General features: G+C 44.7%; 1 protein-coding gene across 2 annotated transcripts in view; it reads right to left on the bottom strand.

Moving 5' to 3' along the window:
* The window catches only part of MAP2K3 (mitogen-activated protein kinase kinase 3), a 93,143-nt gene that overhangs the window by 37,564 nt on the left and 29,269 nt on the right, over positions 1-26,310 (bottom strand). Inside the window, exon 1 of one of the 2 annotated variants that reach the window (XM_061599570.1) lies at positions 8,847-9,338. The exons of the other annotated variant lie outside the window; for it this stretch is intronic. Within the exon in view, the coding sequence (XP_061455554.1) occupies positions 8,847-8,862 (16 nt within the window). The 5' untranslated portion in view covers positions 8,863-9,338. Of the gene's footprint in view, positions 1-8,846; positions 9,339-26,310 lie in introns of those variants that run through there. 2 annotated transcript variants of the gene reach the window in all.

Below are 26,310 nucleotides of genomic sequence, written 5' to 3'. Positions count from 1 at the left end.
CTAACTACAAGGCTGGTCTGTCTAGTGTCATGTACTGTAAATCTTTTCATAGCTAAGGGTGCACATTCTCCATGGCGACATTCCAAAAGGCATGGAAAAACCCTTAATTTTGCCCTCTGACTAGACACCAGTTTCAAAAAGAATGTCCTTCTGTTATCATTTATTAGTGGACTCTGGTGATAGGAACTTCTGCAGAATTTATGTATGTAATTTATTCTGAGTTTCTTTCCTGGACATTTTTTTCCTTAATAATGTTATTTGTTATTTAGTTTAATTTTTGTAAATTGTATTGCTTTCATTGTTGTATTTTTATACTTGTGTTTACATTTCTTTGTGAGCCGCCTTGAGGGCCCTTGGCCAAAAGGCGGGGTATAAATACATAATATATAATAATAATAATAATAATAATAATAATAATAATAATAATAATAATAATAATAGAAGGGCTGGAAATATGGAACAGGTGGCAACAAAAAAGGTCCTGAGAGTTAAGGGCCAGAAACAAGAAAGACAGACAGAGACCCCAACAACAGTCCATGGGGCATGGGCATATGCCCCCCACGCTAAAAAAAGAAAAACTGTAAAAATGAAAAGTTTGCATCTTTCTAGGCAACCCAAAATCATGCATCAAGAGAAAATGAAATTCTGCAGCTTGCATAAATTACGCCAGTTGGCTTATTTTCCTTGAGTGATTCTGCAATGCTTTGCTATTTTGCTCAATTTATTTTCACTGTGCTTATCATCGGGAAGGGCAAGGAACAATGCCAGCCACTGAAGCCCTGCCTCCTGGAAGTCTTACTGAGATGCGTCTTTGGCCTCTGAGGTTTCAACAGGCATCATCCACATGCTTCCAAGCACATCCTAAGAATCTTGAGGTCTAGAGATTTATTCTATAAGTAAAAACTGAGCTTATCAGGAAGCTTGGACACTGTGACCACAATTACATTACATGTCACACTTCTCCAAAGTTCCCACATGAGTGCAGAGAGAACTCTGCTCACCAGGAAGAAAGCACAGCTGCTCATTCCTGTAACACTGGAAAGTCTTTCATAGGCTTCTGAATCTTCACACCCTTTCCTCCACAATCATGAGTGCTAGTACCATGTTTCAAGCAAATCCTAATTTTTCAGGGATCAAGGGCGAAGGGGCCCCTCCAGATGCCCTTTTTATTGTACATTCGTGATTATTTGTTATCATGATGGTATCAGGGCAGTTACATGCAATCCCACTTTCAATACTGTTTGCACCTGCAACCCTTTCAGGACAGACAAATTTGATTTGTTTCCTGGTGAACTCCTGTAATTTTTTATGGCACCAATCTTCTGCACTATAGAGCAAGAGTGCGCCTCCAAACGGTGATAACATAGCAACACTGGGGAAGCATTGCAGAACTAATAAAGTGGAATGATGTCTGGATGGTCCACCACTATTATAAACAGTATAAATCCACCACTATTGTGTCAGTGACATGTTGCAGAATAACCTGGTGGGAAAAAACACTCTGGAAGGACCCGTCTAGGTTAGAGTCGTCACTCCACAGGGTGGCAGAATATTGGCAAATTAGATGCCAACCTTGTCCTACACAGATCTTCAGGATGCAGCTTGTTTAAAAAAAAAAGGAAGAAATCTAAACCAACCACCACAGTCCTTGCACACTAGTTACATTTGTATTTCCTCAGTCCCATTGCAACACTAAGATTATAGGATGGTTTGTAACCTCAGGTTGCATTGCTATCTCCACCCTTCTGACCCATCAGCATCTAGGAAACACCTCAAGCCAGGAACATGCATGAAAATATGCACATTTGGGTGACCTGTTCCTAACCCAACAAGCTGTGCTGGAAAATCCACCTTTTTGTTGCGGAGGCCTTGTCAACATTGCTATGGCTACAGTTTCACATTGCTTTCCCAAAGCTGCAGCTTTTCCCTCCTTGCCTTGTATACCTCCTCATCGCCACACAAACACACATGCACGCGCACATACACACCGGGTGAAGGAAAATTATAAATAGCACAAGGAGATTTAGGCTCAGCTGACACTTGTCCGAATACTTTGTGAGCAATCAGAAGGATGACAAACCAAAAAGTACAGAGAGAGAATTCCAACTGGTTTAAAATTCCCCCCTCCAGCAGGAATTGCACTTTAAGTAAATGCCATGCGGGGTGGCGGTGGTAAAGTCATTGCTCTGGGAATCACAGGACTGCTCACTTGCTGAACCAATTAGCAGATCACATGAAGCTTTGGAGCCTGCCTTCCTCCCGAGGTGCTTAGACAGAAGCACTGTGCCTCTGAATGTCAGTTGCAGGGAATCACAAGTGAGAAGAGCGATGGTGTTGCACTCAGGTCCTGCTTGCGGGCTACCTACAGGCAATGGCATCTGGTCAGCCCCCGTGAGAACAGGATGCTGGACTAAATGGGCATTTGGCTTGATCCAGCAGAGCTCTTCTGTTCTGTCTCATGGAGGGTAAGACTATGGTGGCTGCTAGCCACAATGGCTATGTTCTCCCTCCACTGTCAGTGGAAGTATGCCAATGAATTCCCTTTTCTGGGAATTGCACATGAGAAGAGGGCTGCTGCACACAGGTCCTGCTTACAGGCTTTCCATAGGCATCTGGCTGGCCACTGTGAGAACAGGATGCTGGACTAGATGGGCCACTGGCCTGATCCAGCAGGGTTCTTTTGTTCTTAAGACTACCAGAACAAAGGTTTTTGCTGATGCTCCGTGAGCTTTGCAAAGCCAGTAGCAGACGTTTATTTACAAACAGATTCCTAACCTACCTTTGAGGGTGGGGATGGGTTTTCACAATGCAATAACAAAAACCATCAACGATTTACACGCTTTATTACTGGCCTGCACACATGCCAGTGTTGTGTGGCCCAGAATGAGAAATGTGCTGACTTTTGTGTAGCTGTGTTGGGAATTGGGTCCTGCAACATTTTGCTGGCATTAGTAGCCAAAACATGACTTTTCTCAAAAAAATGCCTGCATTTAGAGCAGACAGCCATAGGACACACTGTTCGATGCCAAAGGTTTGCCCCAAACTGGAGCAGGAAGAGGAGGCAAGTAGCCCCCACACATACCCTTGTTAACAAAACTGACACCAAGAATCATATTGAAAGATAAGCTGCCACCTGCACAGTGGCATTCTGGGCTTTGCGGAATATTTGGTGATTCTTGACCATGGACAAATTCACTAATAGGCAAAAAAAACCCTTGCGGTTTAAGAACATACCTATAGCCAACAGATATTTCTATCAAACTTGAAAAAGCAGGGAAACTGGGCAACTATAGTGAATGCACCAGGGGAGAGGGAGACCGGACCTCCTCTCTGAGATATTGGACTACCCTACAAATTTGTCAAAATGCAAACACAATTTGGGTTGGTCTTTCACAGTCACCTGATTAGCCAAGCCAAGCAGCTGTTAGTCTGGTTTTTAGAACACTGACAGTTGGTTCTTACTGAGTACGCCCGAAATTATAATAGACTTCAATGTTAAATTTCTTAAATTAATTAAATATCAGCCATGCAATTTTTTAACTTTTAAACTGCAGAAGATGATAGTCAGAGTATGGGGCCAAGTCAGTAACAGAATTAGAGGTATGCTACCTTCTCTTTCACCATTAGGCCTTCCTTCAATTTTCCCAACGCACAGCTTGTGCTAAACACATGAAAACTCTCCATGTATGCACCCAAAATCATCCAGGGAATTAGGCTTGCTATTTTTTACATTAATGATATGTCACTGCCATTCACAGATAGAAAATCTGTTCCAATTCTTGGAACTCAGAATTAAGCATTTAGCAACAAGCATCAAATGTCTGGGAAGCAGCTGTACACTCAAGTCTTTCCCCAAAATTCTTAAGATTTTTGTTGTTATTGTTGCAGTTAAGATTATTCGAAAACCTGAGCCTGGATTTTCCCGAGCCTTCCTGGTATTCATTCCCAAAAACATTACACAGCTCCTTCGTTTTATTCTGGATTACCAATTCTGCAGGGGACAACACAAAACATTTCACTTGGTATTCTCCAGCCTGCAGATCTCAATGTGGTAAGAGGAGGGCTTTGAATCTTAAGAGAATCACAGCTCCTCTCTCCAACCGACATGTGATAGGAAATCTCAGCAGAGGGCAGGAAACTTCTGTTACCAGTCTGAAAAAAACTAACATACTGTTAGCACAAGATTCTGGCTTTCAGAGAATGTAGGTTGTTGGAGGGTGAATGGGAAAAAATATATCTTTAGAAAATAAATTAAGATCAGGGCAGCATATAACCAGAGTGGAGCAACAGGGCACATTCCCAGGGCACAAAATGATCAACTGAAGTCATGTGCACCCAGGAGACCTGGGTTCAAATTCCCACTCTGGCCCAAGGTTGCCCAGGAAAATTTGTGACCAATCATACTCTTTCAACCTGAGCAACCTCACAGGGCTGGTAGCAGGCTGCTATGAGCTCCTTGAAAAAAAGAAATAATAATAGTAATGATAAAAATAGGGCCTGCAACAAAGTGTTGCAGTGTGAAGCACTCCTGTTCAAGGTTCCAGCCAGCCAGCCAGCGTCTCTTCCAGAATACACCATTCTAGTCTTCCCTCCCCACAAATAGACCTCGGCATTATGTGGTCACTGAGCATCCTCAGTCTTCATTAGGGAAGTGGGACTGCTAATAAAGCATTGCAATGTGGAGTGCCCCTGTTGAGGGTTCCATCCAGTCAGCTACACCCCCTTCCAGAGTAATCCATTCCATTCCCCCCACTTAGCATTCCACGAGTCCTCATTGGGTTTTCAAAAGATGGGTATATTTCTGCAAACCTCCTATTTCCTCTGAGCATACCAATATCTCCCTCTAATTTCTCAGTAGCCCCAATTTAACAACAATCCTGTCATCTTTCCCCAGTCAAGTTTGCTATTAGATGGAGCAATACTAACAATTATTCATGTCTGGTCCCATTCTAGGTTTTTATTGCCACTGGAAGTTAGGAAGGTGGTGATTATCAACAGGGCTTTCTCAGTGGTGGTACCAAGGCTAGAGTTTCCCTCCCTAGAGAGGTTTTGCTTGATGTCTGCTCTCATCTTTTCAACACCATGTAAAAGCAGTATTGTTTGATTCTGGGGAAGGGCTGGCACTCTCCAGTCATTGTCCTGCGGCTGTAGGTTAAATTGGGTTCTGTTTGACAATTTCAGGCATTTTGATTTTTCTAAAATGTCTTAATCCAGTCTTCTGCAACCTGGTGACCTCCACATGTTCATGGGCTACAAATCCCATCAGCCCCAGCCACCATAGCTAATTATAAGATGATAGCTGTTATCGCCCAGCAACATCTGGAGGCTGCCAGATTGGGAAAGGCTGCATTAGCCACCTTGAATGCTTGGGTAAAAAGGTCTGGCAGAATTTAAAATATATATTTTTAAAAAGGCAAACAGCTAAACTCATTGTGAAGGTTGTTGGTGAAAAGCTAAATAGCTGGCTGAGAGAGGAACAGCAAGGATAGGCATACTTTTAAGTCAGGGGTGAGGAACCTCCGGCCCGCGGACTTAATTGGCCCCACAAGGCAGTTTCTGCCAAGCCACACTCACTTGAACTACACCTGTCATCATGTAGGACGTCAGACGCAGAGCAGATAAAGGCAAGGTTTGGACAAAAGGGGCTTGACAGGCTGGGCCAATCAGCAGATCAGCGCTACCCAAGCACCAACAATCAGCTGACAGACAGGGCTAGGGAAGCACTTTTTTGCCCATGTGGTTTGATTTCAAACTGGGTGAGTAAAAATAGGTCACCGGACATCACTGCAACATCGGGCAATTGTGACAGGTGGCCAACTCCCACCCACCTGCCAAATTTGGCCCCACAGGGGCAGTAGAGATAAGGATCTGACTTGCCAGCCTGATCCAGTTCCCCACCCTGCCTTAAATCAACAACCCTTCCTTATTTCCCTTAGATTTCACCAAACTCTGCCCACTGGGATTAGGCCCTCTTTAAGTATCTGAAGGAGTACATCCTCCATACCAACCTGACCATGTGTTAAAAACAGGGGATACCTTTCTCCATGTTTCATCTTTAGGGTCACATCCATGCCATACATTGGCTTCCCCCAAAGAATCCTGGGAACAATAGTTTACCCCCTTCAAAGTGGAAATGGACTATGGCGACCCTATGAATAGGGTTTTCATGGTAAGCGGTATTCAGAGAGGGTTTACCATTGCCTTCCTCTGAGAGGCAATGAGCCAGTGAGCTTCATGGCTGTGTGGGGCTTCGAACCCTGGTCTCCCAGGTCATAGTCCAACACCTTAACCACTACACCACACTGGCTCTCTTACCCCTACAGAACTACAATTCCCAGGACAGTTAAACTACAGTTCCCTTGGTGAAGCCATGTGCTTTAAAAATATGGTGTGAATGTGATCTATGAAATATATGTTCAAAATGAAGGATCCCCCTCAAATGAACAATGCCCTCCCGAGAGAGGCACACCTGACACCAACACTGTGTTCTTTCAAGTGCCAAGTTAAAGAGCTTTTTTATTTGCCCAGACATTTTAGACAACAATATTTTTTGCTGGTTGAATTACTTCTCTCAGTCTTGTTATTATTGTTTCTTTAAAAGTTTTACATTTGGGGGGGATATGCTGCCCTCGAATATTGAAATAAAAATAAATTGATTGCCCAGACCACTCTTCTTTTTAAAGCTGTATGGGACCAGGTATTCAGGTGCCAAAATCATTCCTTGTGGCACATGGATGAGAGAAGGGAAGGTGGGCTGAGGCCACAGAGATCATGAAATGTTCGCCAAGCACATATCTGCAAATGGAACTCCAGCTTCCTTTGGTTACTTTAGGACAGGGGTGGGGGGACCTCAGACCCGAGGGCCAGATGCGACCCTTCAGGTCTCTCCATTTAGCCCTTAGGATTCTCCTCAGGCTACCTCCCACAACAAGCCTACTCCTCACCGTCCTTGAGCGCTTTTGCATGGCTGGTCAAGAGTCACATATATTTCTCCACCCATTTTTGCCTCTGGCCCTACCCACCACTGGCTTGCCATCCCTAGGAGGTTCCCCACATGTGAATGTGGCCCTCGCAATGGAAAACATCCCCCACCCTACTTTAGGAGTCTACCAGAATTGCAAGAAGCAGCTGGGGACAGTAAGAGATGGGGAGAGACTATTCCCTTTCCCCTAAAAATTCCCCGTGATTAAAGTCACCGCTGTGCGTCCTAGCCTGAACTGACATTGGGTGAGCAAGCCTAGTGGTTAAGGGCCCAAGTTATGACCTGGGAAGGCTTAAATTTCAGCTCTGCATGAACTCACAGGGTGGTCTTTGGTAAATCATCCTGCCTCTGCCTTACCATCTGTAACAGGAGGATAATATTGGCCTACTTTACAGGAGTGCTGCAATAAGGTGTGCAAAGTGTTCTGAAGGCTTAGAGTCTGACCACCCCAAGGATGGCAGAAGGTGCAGGGCAAGGTTGAGGCCACAAAGCCAAAGCCAGTCTGTGCAGCGCGCACTGCAAGCATGCATGTAAGAGGAAAGGACAGAGAAAGGAGGAGCACTTGAAGCCCTACCCTACCCCTTCCTGTTAGAGATACGACAAATGTTTTGTACGCATTTGCAAACTTTTCTTTCTACTGATGAACTATTCTCTTCAGGCATGAGAGCTGGAAGCTTGCTTAATGCACATATGCAAATTCAATGAATTCTCAGGAATTCCATCCAGACACCAGAGATAGTTGGCAGTCATGCACTAATCCAGCAGACATGCAAGGACGCACATGGAATCCTGAACTTGGAGACCCAATATGGAGTTATTTTCTTAGGAGACCTTTCTGCACAATCAGGTTCCCCACACACACACACAAAATACACACTTTGCAAGTCATACTGTGCACTTTGTTTCGAAAGCATGCACAAGAGGCAAAAGTATGCCATTAAGCATGTGCAGAGTGCATAGCCCTGCACTCCAGGATATAACCACAACTGACTCTAGCATTAGAGAGAGGGGAGGTAAGGGCTTAAGAGGAGTAAAATACGAGTTGACAGCACACGTTGGTTTGAAAACTGAAAACCAGAGGTGCTCTTAGGTGCGCGAGCACAGGCGCGCGCGCACGCATACACGAACTGTGGACATTGCAAGGCTCTCAACCGGTGGGGGAAGGGAGTTGGAAGCTGACGCCCATCGTCCAGTCCGACCCTTAGAAAGCTTTCTCCTGCAAGGCCGATTTACTTTTCTGTTTGCAGAAGTTGCAAAGGAGGCGGAGGGGGAGGAAATAAAAAAAAGCAGAGAGGAAAAAGCAGCTCATAAGCAGCCCCCTTCAAAGTCACAGCGGCCTGTGCAAAGAAAAAAAAGGGGGGGAACCATCAGCGGCAGCTGCAAAGGCAACCCCAGAGAGTGTTACCTGTCAACTGCCAAGCTAAAATCAGAACTTTGAAAGGGAGGGGAAGCTGCAGGCACCATGCAAAATTAAAATGCTTTCGGGAATAATAACGCGGGGGGAGGAAGAGAGAAAACGGGGAATTGTGCAATAGAAAAAACGTTTCCGCGCGCGCACACGTACAGAATACACCACCACCAAGTCTCGTCTTGCAGAACTTTTTGCACGCTCATGGTTGTACCAGGATGACATTTCAGCGCCCCCCCATCCTACCCTCCGGCTGTTCCCAGCATCTCCCCCCCCCAAAAAAAGCATACAAGTTTCCTCCAACTCTTGGCCAGACTCTCCTTGCAAAAAAAAAAAATGGGTAGCAACTGCAGAGGGCATTTTAACGAATCTTGGGGAAAATATCTGAATTGCAATCGCTCTCTGTTGCGGGTTTGCTTTTTCCCTTCTTTCTTTCAACCGTTGCAACACATCTACCTTGTTTTCTGTCCATGGTGGTTTCCCAGAAGCGAAAGAACAGCAAACGGCACGCCTCGGAGGGGTGATTTTGTGCCCTGCAAAAGGCAATTCCGGCTGGCTGCAAAAAGCGGCGGCGGCTAGTCGAGACAGCACGGATGCATGCTCCCGAGTTCTTGGGGACTAGCACCTTGAACCCGTCAAGTGCTTTGCTTTTCGCCCCCTCCTCCCTAAAAATCTTCCTCGCACTCTTGGCGTGCACAGAACCGCAGCGAGAGGTGGGGGTGGGGAGGGAAGAGGCAAAGCAATCCGGATTCCCCCCCCCCGGCAAGAGAGAGAGAATCAACTCTCCACGGGAGTAAAGCGCAGTGCGTTCCTTCCAGGCGGCAGCTGAGGTTGCCCCGCTTGGGGAGGGGGGGACTTTTCGGGTTACATCTGAAATGCAGCCCAAGTTGTAAAAAGAGCAGCAGCAGCAGCAGCAACAAGCTGGGGCAGCAGGAGGCGGAGGCAGCGGTAGAGCTGCCCGTGACGTCAAACAGGAAACTGGAAGGGCGCCAGCGCTGGGAGGCAGCCGCCGCCGCCAGACTGTCCCGTGGGGAGGGACGTAGGAAGCTGTCTTCTATTGAGTCAGACCAATGGTCCATGTAGCTCCATACAGTCTACTCTGGCTGGCAGCTGCTCTCCAGGGTTTCAGGCCAAGTGTACCTGGAGATGCCGGAGATTGAACCCGGGACCTTCTGCATCATGCAAAGCAGATGCTGTGCCGCTGAAGTACAGCTCATCCCCAAGGGAAGCGGCAATCCAAGAAAAAAACAACACTGGAATGAAGGTGTGGGGCTGCCCTGGACTGGGTCGGGCCACCGCTCTCGCCAAGGAATTGGACCAGCGAGGGAGCCTTTGTAATGGAAACGCCCGCGGGCTTGAATATGCGACCTTCTGCTAGGGATGGGGGAGAAGTTCGCTTCAGTTCGCATCTCAAGCAGAATTGATCGAATTCGCAATTTCCGAAACGATATGAGAAAACCGAAACAGGCAGATCTTTCCATCCCTTCCTTCTAAGCGCCAAGGGGGCAAGCGCCTCCTCTCCACCGCAATCGCCCCTACTGGACTTCTCTGGTTGTCTGAAGGACAGTCACGTTTATATACACAATTATAACCGATTGGTAAACTAGACGGGAAAACCAAGATGCTATCCTAAATATGCTTGCTTTCTTATTGATCATGAATTCCTGTTGAACTTGTTAGTCGCTTGTTAGGCAAAAACTGCCTCCAAGAGACTTGCAGCAGAGCATAAGTAAAAATACATGATAATCACCTTAATTAATGAAGCATCTAAAATGTAAAGTCCTGTAAACAGATTAAGGAGTTACCTGAAAGTCAGCTCCACCAAGGTGAATAAGGCGTACTTCAGAGGAATGTGTTTAGGACGGGAGCATTTGTGTGCAATGCAGTGTTAAGATTTATGGCAGAGAAATGCCCTCCCAAGCCAAAGTGTGCCCACCTTCCTAGAAATGTGCATCTTTGCACACGAATCTGAAATTTTTGTCACCCCTCTTTTTAGATTTGGAAGTGGAAAGGGGGGGGTTAGTTTTGAGAAGTGTTAAGGTGCCTCCCATAAATTAGCGTGCAGAAATAAACCAAATTACTCTCAAATACTTACAAATAAATGCAGCTAGCAAGTGCCTTTTTCATAAATGCATTTAGAATGAGAGTGTGTGAGAGTCCAGAGAAGGTGTGATTGCCCCATCAAGGATGATGGTAGGCTGCAAGACATGCATGCATTATCCTAAACACACACACTCGGGGTACATCTTATCTCTGTAAAACTATTCTCTCATACTCAGATTTTTAGTTAACTGAATATATATATTTATTTATTTAGTATTGCATTTCTATCCCACCTTTCTTCCAAGGAGCTCAAGGTTCTCCCCCATAGGTCTCCCCCTCTCCATTTTATCTTCACAACTGCCCCAGTGACTGCCCCAAGGTCACCGGTCGCCCAGTGGTTAGAGTCCAACACTCTAACTGCTTTGCCACATTTAACTCATATAGTCAATCAAAGATACTATTAAAACAGTTGTTGCCTAATAATTGTGACTTTTAAAGCTGGCTGCTGTCTCAAGAGGCGGAGCCTTGCAGTGAGGGGGTGGGGCCAAGTACCATATCATGGGGTGTGGAGAAGAGGATGTCACCAAGTGGGCCCTGGGGCACAGCCTAGCTGAAGCCCTGTGGGGCATGGGGTGCAGCCAATAGCAAGAAGAGAACTTCTCAAGTCAAATAGAAGAAAGCCATCCTTTTATTCCAACATCTCTCAGATTTTAACTTCTTGCCCTGAAACTTCAAATGAAACACAGAGACATGGCAAGCCTACTTGACCATTTCAAAGCCGAGTTTCCCAACTCTGTCCTCAAACAGGAAGGCTTGGTCCACAAATTCATGTGAATCGCTTGGCTTCTCTACCCTCACATTACTCTTATGAGGTTTCCCTTGGAAGACGAGATCTATAAATGAAAGGGCCACAACAGAGAAAGCCCTGCTAAGAGCTGTCCTATTATTTTGTCACACCAAGACTGAATTCACAGGTGGGCCTAACTGATCTGGTCCACACAAAATAACAGGCAAGACTACCGTGGCTCAACTGCTTCAGGCTGCAGATACAGAGAATCACATGGTCAAATGGTCCTTTATACAAAAAAAACCCTTTACACACACAAGCTGCTGCATGTTAGGGAGAAATATGCTAGACTAGCCTTACCACCCCCTAGTTTTCTACGTGTAGCCATTTCTTATGTATGTGGCCAACTGGTGAGCCACTACCCACCCTTCTAAAGTGGTACACTTCATGAACTGTTCCATGGCCACATTGAATACTCCTATAAAAGCAGGTCACAGTCTTAATATGCAAGGAGCTTAATAGAAAGGAGAGATGCGCTGTTAATGTTAATTTATATAGACCAAGGCGGTTCCAAACTGGTTCATGGACCACCAGTGGTCCACTAGATTCATTCATTCATGTGGTCCGTGGCATGTCTGTGGAGAATGTTTACAGTCTGAATTCTGTAGAATTCTGAGGAATTCAAATTGTAATACAATAAAATACAATATAAGAAATAAAAGCAGCAATAAAATACTATTAAAAGTCATAGAGCATCTATGATGACACCTTGCAATTCCTGCATGAAGCAGAAAAAACATTAAATGGTCCACCAAGACCGTAAGCATTTTTCAGGTGGGCCATGGAAACTACTGATATAGACTTCTTGTACCCCGCTCTTCAGGCCAAAAGGCTCCCCAGAGTGGTTTACATACAATTAGTTAAAACAAGACAGTCCCTGTCTGCAGGTTTACAATCTAAAAAACAGAACACACAAAGGAAAAGGGACAGGGAGGGAAGAGGAAAAAAGCAAACTTGGGCAACTAGCAGGTCTTATAATGGCCAGTTGGCATAGAACGAGTTCAGGGGCAGGAGTTGCCTGATGGAGCTGGTCTTCCAACAAAGCTGATGGGATGAGCCCCATTTCTCATCTTTTCCACTGAGGCAGCCTGAAGGAATATGCCCAAAGGATGCATAAGTGCTGATCAGTTTATTCCTCTCTGTATCATGCACTTATTTTTAAGTTGCAATCTGTTAGCTCATATTATAGTCTATTATAATTTATAAGTTTTTCCTGTCCTTGTTAAATTTTGCTGCCAGGACCCAATACCCCCAAGGGACGGGGTTCTGTCCTCACCCTTACATACAGTAAACCAAGGGAAGTTCTCCTGCACCTCTTTTCCTGGTCTTAAGTTTTGAGCTGAGGAGGGGGCAGGCAGACATTAAGCACTCATACAACATTGCTGAACTAGAATTTATGTAAAAGTTTGATTCCAACTCATTTCAGACTCAAGAGAGACCAAGGATCTCTGTCCAATTACAGATGTTAAATTAGCAGAGCAAGACAAGGAATATGGCATCATAGAGATGGCTTAGAACAGGGAGCCTGTAGCTCTCCAGATGCTGTTGGACTCCAACTCCCATCAGCCCCAGCCATCAGCCCAATGGTCAGGGATTATGGGAGCTGTAATCCAGCAGCATCTGGAGGGCCACAGGTTCCCCATCCCTGGTCTAGAGGCACGCCGTGCAACAAACTTGATTGAAGCGCAACAGGACTGGGTATGCTGCCTGATCAGCACCTGGATGAGAGAACACAAAGTATTACTGTGTACGTTGCTTTGAGTTCAAGAAACAAAAAGTAGGATGTAAATTAAACAAGCCACCCACTACTCTCACTGTGCGTGCTTGTCTCATATACATTTGAACTTTGCACACAAACATGTCTGACCTTTATTCCATTTCTTAATAAATTATTTCTTCTTGTTGTTACATGCCTTCAAGTCGATGACTTATGGCGACCCTATGAATCTTTTTGGATGTATTCATAGGGTTTTCATGGTAAGATGTATTTAGAGGTGATTTACCATTGCCTTCCTCTAAGTCTACGGCACCTGGTTTCCTAGGCAGTCTCCCATCCAAGTACTAACCAGACCTGACCCTGCTTAGCTTCCGAGATCGGACGTGTTCAGGGTAGCCCTTTCTCTGAGATGATCTACGTGGCCGCCGCTAACACTATTTACAACTACAGCGGCGGGATTGGGAACAACATCCAGGCTATGACCCACCCTGCTGCTGCAGGAGCGGCTGGTGCTGGGGAAAACTTACTCGTATTTTGCAGTCAGAGAAGCTAATCAGAAGTTCAACTGAAGGTGTCGGACTTGCAAGCATAGAAGGAAAGAGAGAGAACCAACTCACAGCTTTGTTGGGGGCAACCTGAGATGTTTCTGCCGCTCCAGGCGCCTGCGCCACCCTGTATTTTCACTGGAAGTTGTAATCGCTGTTTTTTAATAATGTTATTTGTTACTTAATTTTTGTAAATTGTAATGTTTTATAAATTGTATTTCTATATTTGTGTTTTTCTTGTAAACTGCCTTTCGCGCCTTTCAGCCATAAGGCGAGGTATAAACAACAACAATAATAAAAATAGTATGACCGTAGTTGTTATATGCTTTCAAGTCGATTACGATTTATGGCGACCCTATGAATCTTTTGGATATATTCATAGGGTTTGCATAGGAAGAGGTATTTAGAGGTGGTTTACCATTGCCTTCCTCTAAGCCTATGGCACCCAGTATTCCCAGGTGGTCTTCCAGCTTGTTAAATCATCAAATAATTTGAATGGTCTGTACCTCTTGCATGCTGCAGCCTTGGCTGTACTGTTAACACCCCGCCTCCCCTTTACCCATCTGTGGGTATGACTGATATAAAGATACATTTAATGCATCTGATGCAATAGGCTCTAGGCCACAAAAGCTCATGCTTTCGTGTAGGGGTTGTCACACTTCGGGGACATGTGAACATGTCTACAAACCAGTGAGGCTGTAGTGGGCACCTCATGCAGGCCACAACTCTCCTCTCCCCAACAGCCCCCATGCTGTGATTATTCAATAGAAAGCTTTTTTAAAAGCCTAAAAGTGTCTTCTTTCCAGCCTAGGCTGAATACGCACTATACTTTAAAGCACCCCCCCAAGAATCTTGGGTACTGTGGTTTGTTAAGGTTACTGGAAATGGTATCTCTGTGAGGGGTAAACTACAGTTCCCAAGATTCTTTGGGGGGTGCTTTAAATGTGTGATGTATACACAATCCTAATTTCAGCAGCAGGGGAATGGAGCCCTACAGGAACCAGGGAACGCCTTTGTGGACACATAGGCGCCCGCAGGTGCCATGTTGGCAACCCATGTTAGTGCTACAAGATTGTGTGTGCGCACACATACAGGCATGCACACACCATCCACACGTGTGTGCAAGCTCACCATGTGCCACCTCAGAAGCATCCTAGTCTTTTTTTTATTTCCACTCCAAAGTATCAAAAGGAAGCTATCGAAAGGAAGCCAACAGCAGAAACAAAGACTACCCAGTAGTAGATGTTGGTTTTTAATGGCACTCGTGAAAAGGTTTTGTTTGTATTCAGCTGTAGCCGTGTTGCTATGGAACTTTTGGAGAAGAGGGAGGAGTTTGTTCCTCCTGGTGACAGCTCTCACCTATCCGGTGGATGCCAAACTCCCAAGCCCAGCCTCCTTCATCGCAACCTGCGTCAGGAGAGAAACAGGAGCTCTTTTGGAACACGGACAAGCCAGCTGCCAGCAGGAGAGCGGAATGGGTAACCCTATGCCAGCAATATGTTCCTGGTTTTTTGACTTGGAGGGCAGGGAAAGAGACAGAAAGAGAAGAGATACCAAGGACTTGTTTGAAGTTAGGCAGATGGACACGGGAGGAACACGCTGCTTGGTGCAGGATGTATGCTAGAAGGAAGCACAGTTAGGAGGAGCTCACCTTGCCCACATTGCATGGTCTTGCACATGTATCGGTTGCAGGGTAGAGTTTGATTTGTCCTGAAGGTGTCACCGCCACCATCACCACAACAAACAGAAGCAACTGCTGTTACGTTCACAATACGCACACACACACACACACACACACAAAGAGGACACAGCTTTAGAAAGCCATTCCAGAACAGCAGCAGAAATGCATTGCAAGAGGCCAGCTTTAATTCGGAATGTAGGAAGCTGCATTACACTGGGTCAGACCATTGGTCCATCTAGCTCAGTATGGTCTACACTGACTGGCAGCAGCTCTCCAGGATTTCAGAAAGGGAACTCTGCCAGCCCAAATGGGGATGCCGGGGACTGACCCTGGGACCTTCTGCATGCAAAGCAGATGCTCTACCACTGAGTACTCTTACTTGGGAGTAAATCCAACTGCATTCAGTCTGGCCTACTTCCAAGGAAACATTGACAAGATTATTAGGCTTTTTACAGCGCAGTGTGGTTTGGAAGTCCGTATTTGGAGCTCATGACATATTTTTATCTTTGAAAAGCAGCTAGGTTGGGGATTTCGACTGGAGCCACATTGGGGTGCAGAAGAAGGGTAACCTCCTTGGCTGTGACAGCGCTAGTTGCCTATAGCAAAGGGTTTCCATTGGCCACCACTGGAGGGGCAACAGGTTGATCTGCCAATCAGTTGCGAAATCTAAGAACATAAGAACATAAGAAGAGCCTGCTAGATCAGGCCAATGGCCCATCTAGTCCAGCATCCTGTTCTCACAGAGGCCAACCAGGTGCCTGGGGGAAGCCCGCAAGCAGGACCCGAGTGCAAGAACACTCTCCCCTCCTGAGGCTTCCGGCAACTGGTTTTCAGAAGCATGCTGCCTCTGACTAGGGTGGCACAGCACAGCCATCATGGCTAGTAGCCATTGATAGCCCTGTCCTCCATGAATTTGTCTAATCTTCTTTTAAAGCCATCCAAGCTGGTGGCCATTACTGCATCTTGTGGGAGCAAATTCCATAGTTTAACTATGCACTGAGTAAAGAAGTACTTCCTTTTGTCTGTCCTGAATCTTCCAACATTCAGCTTCTTTGAATGTTCACGAGTTCTAGTATTATGAGAGAGGGAGAAGAACTTTTCTCTATCCACTTTCTCAATGCCATGCATAATTTTATACACTTCTATCATGTCTCCTCTGACCCGCCTTTTCTCTAAACTAAAAAGCCCCAAATGCTGCAACCTTTCCTCGTAAGGGAGTCGCTCCATCCCCTTGATCATTCTGGTTGCCCTCTTCTGAACCTTTTCCAACTCTATAATATCCTTTTTGAGATGAGGCGACCAGAACTGTACACAGTATTCCAAATGCGGCCGCACCATAGATTTATACAACGGCATTATGATATCGGCTGTTTTATTTTCAATACCTTTCCTAATTATTGCTAGCATGGAATTTGCCTTTTTCACAGCTGCCGCACACTGGGTCGACATTTTCATCGTGCTGTCCACTACAAGCCCGAGGTCTCTCTGCTGGTCGGTCACCGCCAGTTCAGACCCCATGAGCGTATATGTGAAATTCAGATTTTTTGCTCCAATATGCATAATTTTACACTCGTTTATATTGAATTGCATTTGCCATTTTTCCGCCCATTCACTCAGTGTGTGAAGTTGACTTAAAAAAAGAAGAAGGACTTGAGCTGCTCTCACCAAGTTTTACAGGGTCTGACTAGGGTTGTGTGTCCCTGTTTTTAGGAAAGAGAGGTGAAAATGCCAGTTGTAGTCTAGCAGCATCTGGAAGGCCACACAGGTTTTCCATCACTGGGATAACAGATGCTTGACTGGGAGGTGTCAACACTTTTCTTGCAAATACATGGTGCCTCACCTTCTCCCCTAAAACAGTGTCAAGAACCAGTGTGGTGTAGTGGGTAGACGGTGCTAGACTAGAACCTGGGAGGCCAGGGTTCAAATCGTCACTTAAACACGAAGCTCACTGGGAGACATTGGACTAGTTACTGTATTTTAATCCAACCTACCTAACAGGGCTGTTGTGAGAATAAAATGTGGAGGGGGAAAAGAAGCCTAACCTACAGGGCTGTTGTAAGGATAGCACTGCAGGTTGAGCTCTTTGGAGGAAAAGTGGGGTATTAATAGAAATGGAAAGATCTGTCCATTTCAGTTCTCTCAGTTTTCCAATCTAAAATTCAGTTCTTCATATTTCTGCAGCAATGCGTGTTATTTTTTTTTAAATCCTCATGAAAATACTCCAGCATTTTAGTGCAAATTTCTCCTATTTGTAAGCAGTTTTGACTACACATTCTTGCAAGCAATTTCTCCTAATACAATGCATTTCTGTAAGATATGTTCATAAATGCATTCATTTTTATGCACACTTTCCCCAATACATGCATTTTTGTAAACACCATTTGAAGAACTGCATTGCAAAATTCAGGTATGTGCAGATTTTGAAGGATGGCTGTGTTTCGGTTCCCATACTGTTTCAGAAAGTGCACATGTGATAGATTCAGCATCAAATGCGAACTGAATTGAATTTCTCCCCTATTTCCAGATATAAAATGCATTTTTAAAATGCACAGTTTATTACTGCTTGCCAAGAGCTTACAGGAAGGCACCTGATCAAAGCCAAAACCAAGTTTCAGTGCAGCTGGAGAAACTTATTCATCTCTCTTCCCCCCACCCATCATTACCAAGTGCATTAGTCTAGGAAACAATAGGACACCAAGTTGCTTTACCTTCAAATGGGGGGGGGGAGAGAGAGTTTTGCCATCTCTGAAAAATGCCACAATTACATTATGTTAAGCTAAACCATACATGTTGAGTCAGCCTTAGAGGGAAAAGAGAGGGAGGGGGAAAGCATCGTGGCTGAGGTAACCACAAAATTCTTGCATTATGAGGCTGTGCCTCTAAGCCCCTCCATAATGGGACCCAGATGGTCCACAAAGGGAGAGATTTCCATATACAGATGCACTGAGGTTTGCTGCGCAAAAAAGCCTAAGAAGTGCATATCAACATTTTCCCCAAGGCTGGCTCTGTCAAACCACTTCTGCTGATTGGGGTTTGGGACTGTGATCTCATAAACCCATGCCAGGGGGGGGGGGGGAGGGGAGAGATTTTTTTTTGTCAGCTCAGCAAAAATTTCCAGCTTGCACAAGGCTCATGCATACTAGGTGACCTGGCACAAAACTGGAAAGATCCAGCAGGCTCTTGCAAGGAGGCTGTGGGCAGAGCAGTTTCACTAGCTTAGAGGAAGGGAAACTAGGGAGAAGCGCAGCTGTTAAGCTTTGGGGGATGTTACTGAAGCCTAAAGAACCAGCAAAGAGGCCGTTTTTTAAGACTTTCAGCAGAACTAAGCAGAAAAGCCATTTCTGAACAGTAGGGGTATGCGTGGAAGGGGACTGCACACTTGTGGCATGCCTCCACACTGGAAAAAGAAGCATCACAGGTACAAGCACGGGTGTTGCTGGGGGGAGGCAAGCCCATGTCATGAATTTGCATAAAATTTGCATGTGCCTATATATATAGATAGGTATAGATATATAGATAGATATAAATATAAATATATAGATGCTAGGCTGCGTACACACCATACACATCCCCCCTCAAAGAATCCTGGGAATTTTTTTCCATCCCTAGTGAAGAGTAAGCAAATCAGTCAATTTCAGTACTCTCGGTTTCTCATTTTCCCAACCTTAAATTCGGTTTTCCACATTTCTGCAGCAATTTGATTAAAAAAAAAAAACCCTCATGAAAACAAGCATTTTAGTGCAATTTTCTCCTAACACACGCATTTTTGTATGCTATCATGACTAATGTGCACTTTTTTTGCAAGCAATTTATCCTAATCTAATGTTATTTTCACTATTCATTTTTATGCACATTTTCCAGTAATATATGCATTTTTGTAAACATTCCTTGACTGGAGATCTGCATTGCAGAAGTTGGATAAGTACAAATTTCAAAGCATGGCTGTGTTTCAGTTCTCGTATTATTTTGGAAAGTGCAAGTTTGATAGATTCAGCTTTAAATGCAGACTGAATCTAACTTCTCCCCCATCGCTAATCTTCACAGAACTACAGTTCCCAGCACCTTTAACGAACTACAACTCCTAGGAATCTTTCAGGGAAGCGATGTGTTTTAAAGGTATGGAATGTACACGGCAAATTAGGTCTCCAAGCAAATTAAGATGCTGGGCCGCTGAGGTCTTGCCAGCACTCTGCTTTGCAGCTTGACCACAAACCCTGTAATCAAGTTTTGGGATATGGGTTTTTTTTGTAGTTGTTTAGTTTTTAAAAAGGGGGGGAGGGAGAGAAGGGAAAGGAGATCTGGAGTCCAGCTCAAGAGACCCAGGGCTTTCCTACCACCATCCCCAGGCTGAAGGTTCCAGATTAGGCTCCCTAACACCACCACACACTGGTTTTCTGTTTGCATGGAACAGTGATATAAGGAGGCGGTGATTGCTGTCCAGTTCGTCACAATCAGCTCTGTTTCCATTCCACTGCAGTTCAGCTTCTTCTGAAACGTATGTTTGTCTCACTCTCCACTATGGTCAAAACTAATGTAATTACAAATTATTTTTTTAATTAAATTCAGTGATCCAATGGAAGGGAAACATCAAAAATTATTTCAGGGACTAAAAATGATAGCAAATACCGCTTGTATCCCCTTACATGATTTCCATTAATGACCTTAACCAAACATGCAAATGTGACAATTTCTGCTCCCATTCTAGACAGAAGTTTCCAACATCCCTAACAAGCAGATACAACAGACACACACACAAACACACACACAGGGTGTACCTGAAGACATCATTTGGGGTAATGCTGGTTCTACAGAATATATAACGAGATTCTCAAAGAATTAAAAAATTCAGTATCCCAAGAATTTCATTCCCCCCCCACAAAATTTATTCCAAAAAAATGAAAGAGGAAGAGTCCCAAAGCAGATTTCTATGATTCATTATTGTATTTCTATCTCATCTTTTCCTCCTCAATTTCTTGTACATGATTCTCTCCTCCTTACTCTTTATTTCATCCCCATAACAACCTTGTGAGGCAGGTCAGGCTGAGAGAGTGACTGGTCAAAGGCGACCTAGTAAATTTCAAGGCCAAGGAACGATTTGAACCCAAGTCTCACCGGCTCCAACCCACAACTAACCACTACCCCTCACTGCCTCTCCTAGTTCTGATGTTTGCAGAGATTAGCTTCCACACTTGGAAGCAGTATTTGTTGAAAGCTCAGAAGCCAGGAGAGGAGGCAAGGAGGCCTTCCAAACTACAGGGACAACATGGTGCTGGATATTATTTACCCCTCCTCTGTAGCAAGCAAGAGATGCAACTGAATGCATTTCTGCCATCTCAGAATTAGAGTTGCACAGAAGAATTTGGTTTCTTCAAGTGGATGGCAAGAGATAGTGACTGGAGCAGGAAAAGATTGGGAAGTGTAAGGGTTAAGCAGTTCCTCTCCCCACTGCAAGGCTGCATTCCAGGAAAGAAAGAAAGAAAGAAAGAAAGAAAGAAAGAAAGAAAGAAAGAAAGAAAGAAAGAAAGAAAGAAAGAAAGAAAGAAATTTGCAACTGCAGATCACATAGCAAGGTCCCAACATGGTATCTTTCTGCATGCAAGCAGTTTGACAGGTGGGGAGGGGAATACTGAAATATGCAATTCTCCCAACCTGCAGTCTGAAGTTGTACAGTTCTAGGAAGACTGTGGCACTTGTTTTGGTTTTCTGCACTTTTTTGGCATTACTATCAACATTCTTGGGCTCTCCAGGTCACCTCAGAAATAAGTAGTACCTTGAGACCGGGTCAGCCAGTACAATGGCTAACCTCACTCAGAACACAGCCTGAACACTCACTATTCCTGAAAGGGAAGCGATTCTCCAAACTAGGATCAACTGGAACAGACGCAACAGTGACTCAGCACCTTACCGCAAGTCTGGCACCCAGCCCACGCTCTGTCCTAGGACAAGGGCCTGTCCAGACTCTGTATATGTGTGAAGATAGCACTTGCATTGCAATGGAAAGGAGCAGCCCTGCTGGAGCGGGATAACAACGGTTTTCTTTGACACATGCAGCAAAAATGTGCACTCAGCATTGTGGGGAAGAAAGAATGCAAGAGGCACAAAGCGAAAAGCACAGTAGCCCATTATGCATGGCTCAGTATACAGTGGGGGCACAAGACAGAAGCTTCTAAGGGTCACAAGAAAAAATAAGTTATAGGCACAAAAGGTTGCATGTAGTCAGCCTAAGCTACCCTACAGGGTTGTTGAAATTTTAAAAAAAATGAGGAGATGGAAAGGAAAGAGTTGTGTATGCTACCTTGAGCTCCATGGTGGAAAGGCAAGATATAAATGTAATAAGTCCCGTCGATTTCAGTGGGTCTAGTCTAAGCATGGCTAACAGCACAAACTCATCTAAGATGCACCAGGATGAGAAGATTCAGCAGATTTTGGGCTTTCAGTTATCCTGGCATAAGTACATCACCCCAGCTGAGCTGGAGATACAAGATACACCAGTTCTGCTGGAAGAATTTATGCTGGCATAAATTCCCAAAAAGGGGCATACCAGGGTGGGGGACAGGGCAAGGAGCGACTTACACCTATTCCAAACTCCATTCAGCTTGCTCACATGACCTAGCAACCCAGAGGAAGTTAGCCAGCAAAAAGGGTGGTGCAAGTCAAATTCCTCCAAATTCTTCCCAAACGAAGCTTGGAATAGGGGTAATTCAAGCTTCTGTAGGTTATGCCAGCTTTCCATACTTAAGATTGCTCTGTTAGGCTCAAATCTAGCTGTATTTATCTTTTCTTTTAAAAAAATAATGCATTTCTTGAAAATGGAAATGGACTGCCTTCAAGTCAATCCCCAATAGGGTGTTCATGGTAAGCGGTATTCAGAGGGGGTTTACCATTGCCTCCCTCTGAGGCTAGTCCTCCCCAGCTGGCTGGGGCCTGCTCAGCCTGCCACAGCTGCACAAGCCAGCCCCTTCCTTGTCACAACTGCCAGCTGGGGGGGCAACTGGGCTCCTTGGGACTATGCAGCTTGCCCACGGCTGCACAGGTGGCAGGGCACGTCACCCCTGAGCCACTCCCTGTGGGGGTGATCTTTACCTGGCCCTTGACACCCAGGAGACACGAGCGGGGATTTGAAGTCACAGACTCTGGGCTCCCAGCCAGGCTCTCCTCCCCACAGTGCTACAAGTGCCCTTTATTCCAGGATCCCTTCTGCCTTTTCTTTTTTTCTTCTGCTTTCGGCAGTCAAAGTGCTTCAGAAACTTCCACTCAGATGGTTTGTGAATATTGTTTCATTTTTTTACAGTGCTGAAAATTGCTAAGCACTACACCTCAATTAAACCAGCCCTTCCTACAGGGCTTAGCAACTAAGTAGCCAGTTTACTTTGTTTGGATGCTTGCTATTTTTCTGTTGGTTGGTAGTGTGTGTGTGTGTGTGTGTGTGTGTGTGTGTGTGTGTGTGTGTGTGTGTGTGTGTGTGTGTGTGTGTGTGTGTGTGTGTGTGTGTGTGTGTGTGTGTGTGTGTGTGTGTGTGTGTGTGTGTGTGTGTGTGTGTGTGTGTGTGTGTGTGTGTGTGTGTGTGTGTGTGTGTGTGTGTGTGTGTGTGTGTGTGTGTGTGTGTGTGTGTGTGTGTGTGTGTGTGTGTGTGTGTGTGTGTGTGTGTGTGTGTGTGTGTTTAATGTTCACTGCTTTGGGAATTATTGAAAAATAGTATGATTTTTAAAGCAGAAGCTGAACCCATTCCAGACAGAAAACTGTGGCAGCTTGTCTTCAGCAATGCAATGTGAAACCCAACAAATATTTCCATCTGTTATGTTCCTAATAGTTTCACATTTCCCATTGTATGATGAAACAAAAATCCTGATGGAAGACCCTCCTGTGTCCAAAATGGCACCATCCTTCAGTAATAACTCGAGGAAGGTGCCATCCAGGCCTAGCATTAGCGCATGGCATCTATAAGCAGCCAACATGCACCTTGGCCTCTTCCTTTAAAAACATGCCTGGGAACTTCCATTACAATTTCTCACAGTGCCTCCTTTGTAGCACTGCTCTGGGGTATTGTGGGAAATTGTTACCAGAGGTTCTGTAGCTGCTCTGTGCTGATTCTAGGGCTGCCCACCGCTGCTACCACCAAGATAGGCGGGGCCCTGCTTGAGGACACTTTGCCGAGAGCCCCGACAAACCTGGAGTTTGCCCTGGCTCCATCTTTGCAGGTTTTCATCATCTACCATCACGTGGAAGCAGTGGCAGCTGATGGCTCCATGTCAGTGGGGCAGTCTGGGGTTTAGTCCAAACTTTAGAAGAACTGTCCAAGCTGCTGAACCTGTTGGGGGAATCGATTTCAGCACCTTGGACAGCTCATTCAAAGTTTGGACTAAAACTTGGAGTGGCCTCCACTGCCCCACTGATATGGAGCCACTAGCTGCCATTGGGCGGAAGGGGGTTAAAAAGGCTGCTGGAGCAAAGGGTAAGTGCAAAGACTGGCTGGATGTGTAATGTGGCCTTTTATTATATGTTATATTATATTTATAGTGTGGTATTAATTCTTGTATTGTTGTAATATTTGCTATTTGTTTTTTATTATTATTATGGTTGTATTGTTTTGCTTGAAATTGTTTTGCAATTATTTGCTCTTGTTATAAGTTATTTCAATTATTGTGTTTTTTCTTATTGTAAGTTGCTTTGAGTTCTACTGTTGAAAAAAGCAACTAACAAATGCCAGTAATAAATAAATAAATAAATAAATAAGAATGAAGAAGTGAAGAGGTGAACTGGGATGTGGGCTGAAACATCCCCACCATTTTTCCTAGCTGAGGCAAAAAGATTCATGCCCCTCCAGATTCTCAGGGTTCAAAACCACTGACCAGTAGGGATGGGCAAATGTGTCAATTTCAGTTTCTCATTTTTCCAATTTCAAATTCAGCTCTCCACATCTCTTTGCAAATTCATTATTAAGAAGTCCTCATGAAAACTTTCTGGCTAAAGACCATCAAGTAAAAAAATGGGGTAGAGGAAGAGAAAAGGGATCTGTGTCTTTTTTTTTTTAAAGAACATCAATCTAACTGTGATGGGAGTTTCCCAGAGTTGCATGGAGATCTAGCTTTACAGGTTTTTCCTTGTACTCCACACACTTATGACTAAGCAAAAAAAAGAAAAAAAAGGTCACTCAGTTCTACGGAAATTAAATTTTCCTGCAGCAGGCTAGTCCCTACAAAAAGGTATCCCTGAATCAGTCCTGCTAGTTAAACTGGTGCAGGACTTTCAGGCAAATGCCCAGGCCCTACTCAGCAGAATGAGCAAGGTGGTCTCCCAGTAGAGCAAGGCTGTCTCACCACATTTTGAGGCAAGTGAATAAACAGATGCTACAATCTGGAGGGGGAATGGTGGGGGACATTGCACCCATTCACGTACAGTTTAAAATTATCTAACTGCATCCAAGCTGTTCCTGCTACATTTTCGTCTCCTAACAATATTCCAAAGAACAACCTGGTGCAATTCAGGTGCCACAAATCCCAGCCTCCGAACCTTGCTCCCTGCTACCTACGCTTTTAGTTTTCCTCACACCAAAGTTTGCCATGATGCCCAAACATACAAAACAAAAAATTACAAGTCCAGCACAGCACGCAAAAGACAACGTTCATTTCCCACACACTCTAATCAACACTGGAGGTCCTGCTGCATGTTCAGGTGCAGCAGGTGGACACAGAAGAGGACCTTTCAGATGTGGTGCCAATGCTCTGGAATGCCCTGTCCCCAAGAAAGTCCATCTGGCTCCATCATCACAAACATTTCCCCCACTAATTAAAACCTGACTTTCAGGATGCCTTTGGGGAGGTTGGTATTGATCAGCTGCACTGATTACAGCGGGTGTAGGGAACCTTCCATATGTTGCTGAACTACAGCTTCCATCAGCTGCAGCAAGCATGGAGATGGCCAGGGATGATGGGAGCTGCAGTTCAGCAACATCTGGAGAGCCTGAGGCTTCCTACCCCATATAAGGAAGTTCACCTTATATGCTCTGCAGGGATATAGAATCTCCAGCCCTTCAGATGTTGCTGGACTACAACTCTCTTCATCCCAGACCATTGGTCAAGCTAGTTGGAGAGGATGGGTGTTCGAGCCCAACAACATCTGAAGGGCCACAAGTTCCTGGCCTCTCTCATGCAGAGTCCACTGGTTAGTCTGCCTCAGTAATGACCAGGATTTCTGCAGGGTCTCAGGCAACAGTCTTTTCCAACCCTTCGCTAGAGATGCTGGGGATCAAACCCAACCAGAGATGTCACAGAATTTCAGCAAAAACAGGAGTGGAAATTGCCAATGTTCATTTATTTGTCCTATATCCAGAATGGAAATCAATCTAGCAAATAAGATTGGTATTCGCTGTTGTTGCTCCTTTCAGTCCACAAACAATATGTAATTGATTACATTCCCCAAACACACATGTGCATTGTGTTTCCTTTGCCCTGAAATGAACGGGGTGGAATAACGTAATGACGATGTAATTTAGGTAATTAATTATGCAAGTTACATAATTTTATCTCATTGGACAGCGAGATAAATAATGCCATTTTTGGCAGATGAACTGCAGCAGAAAGGCAACGGTGCTGTCTGCAATGAGTACAGGATGGAACAGAAAATGTTGTTTTCTTACATCCCTAAACACAACACTTTTGGCATGCAAAGCGAGTGCTCTATGACTAATCTACTCGTCCATTTCTTTGGGACCTTTTTTATGGTTATTGGTTGAAATATGTTTTGCTGCTAGCTTCTTTGGGCTTCTGAATGAAGAAGAAGAACATTTGTTTTTGAAAATACATTAAAAGGTAAATAAAAATATATAGGACCAATGAACACAATTTTTAAAAAACCAGGTTTGCCATGAAGCTCACTGGGTGACCTTGAGCCAGTCACTCTTAGCCTAGCCTACTCTGCAGGGCTCTATTGACATTAAAGTTAAGGTGGGAGAGGACCACGGGGACTGCTTTGAGCTTCTTGGAAAGATATTATTTTTTAAAATATAATTATTAAAATGACCAGTAGAGAATGCAGGAGCGGAAAAATTAACCAACCAGTCAACTCAAAGATTATTTGGAAAAGAAGGT

Source organism: Rhineura floridana, chromosome 17, assembly GCF_030035675.1.
Source record: "Rhineura floridana isolate rRhiFlo1 chromosome 17, rRhiFlo1.hap2, whole genome shotgun sequence".
NCBI classification, from domain to species: Eukaryota; Metazoa; Chordata; class Lepidosauria; order Squamata; family Rhineuridae; genus Rhineura; species Rhineura floridana.
Note: the sequence above shows the minus strand (reverse complement) of the source record. Positions and strands in the feature narration are given on the sequence as shown.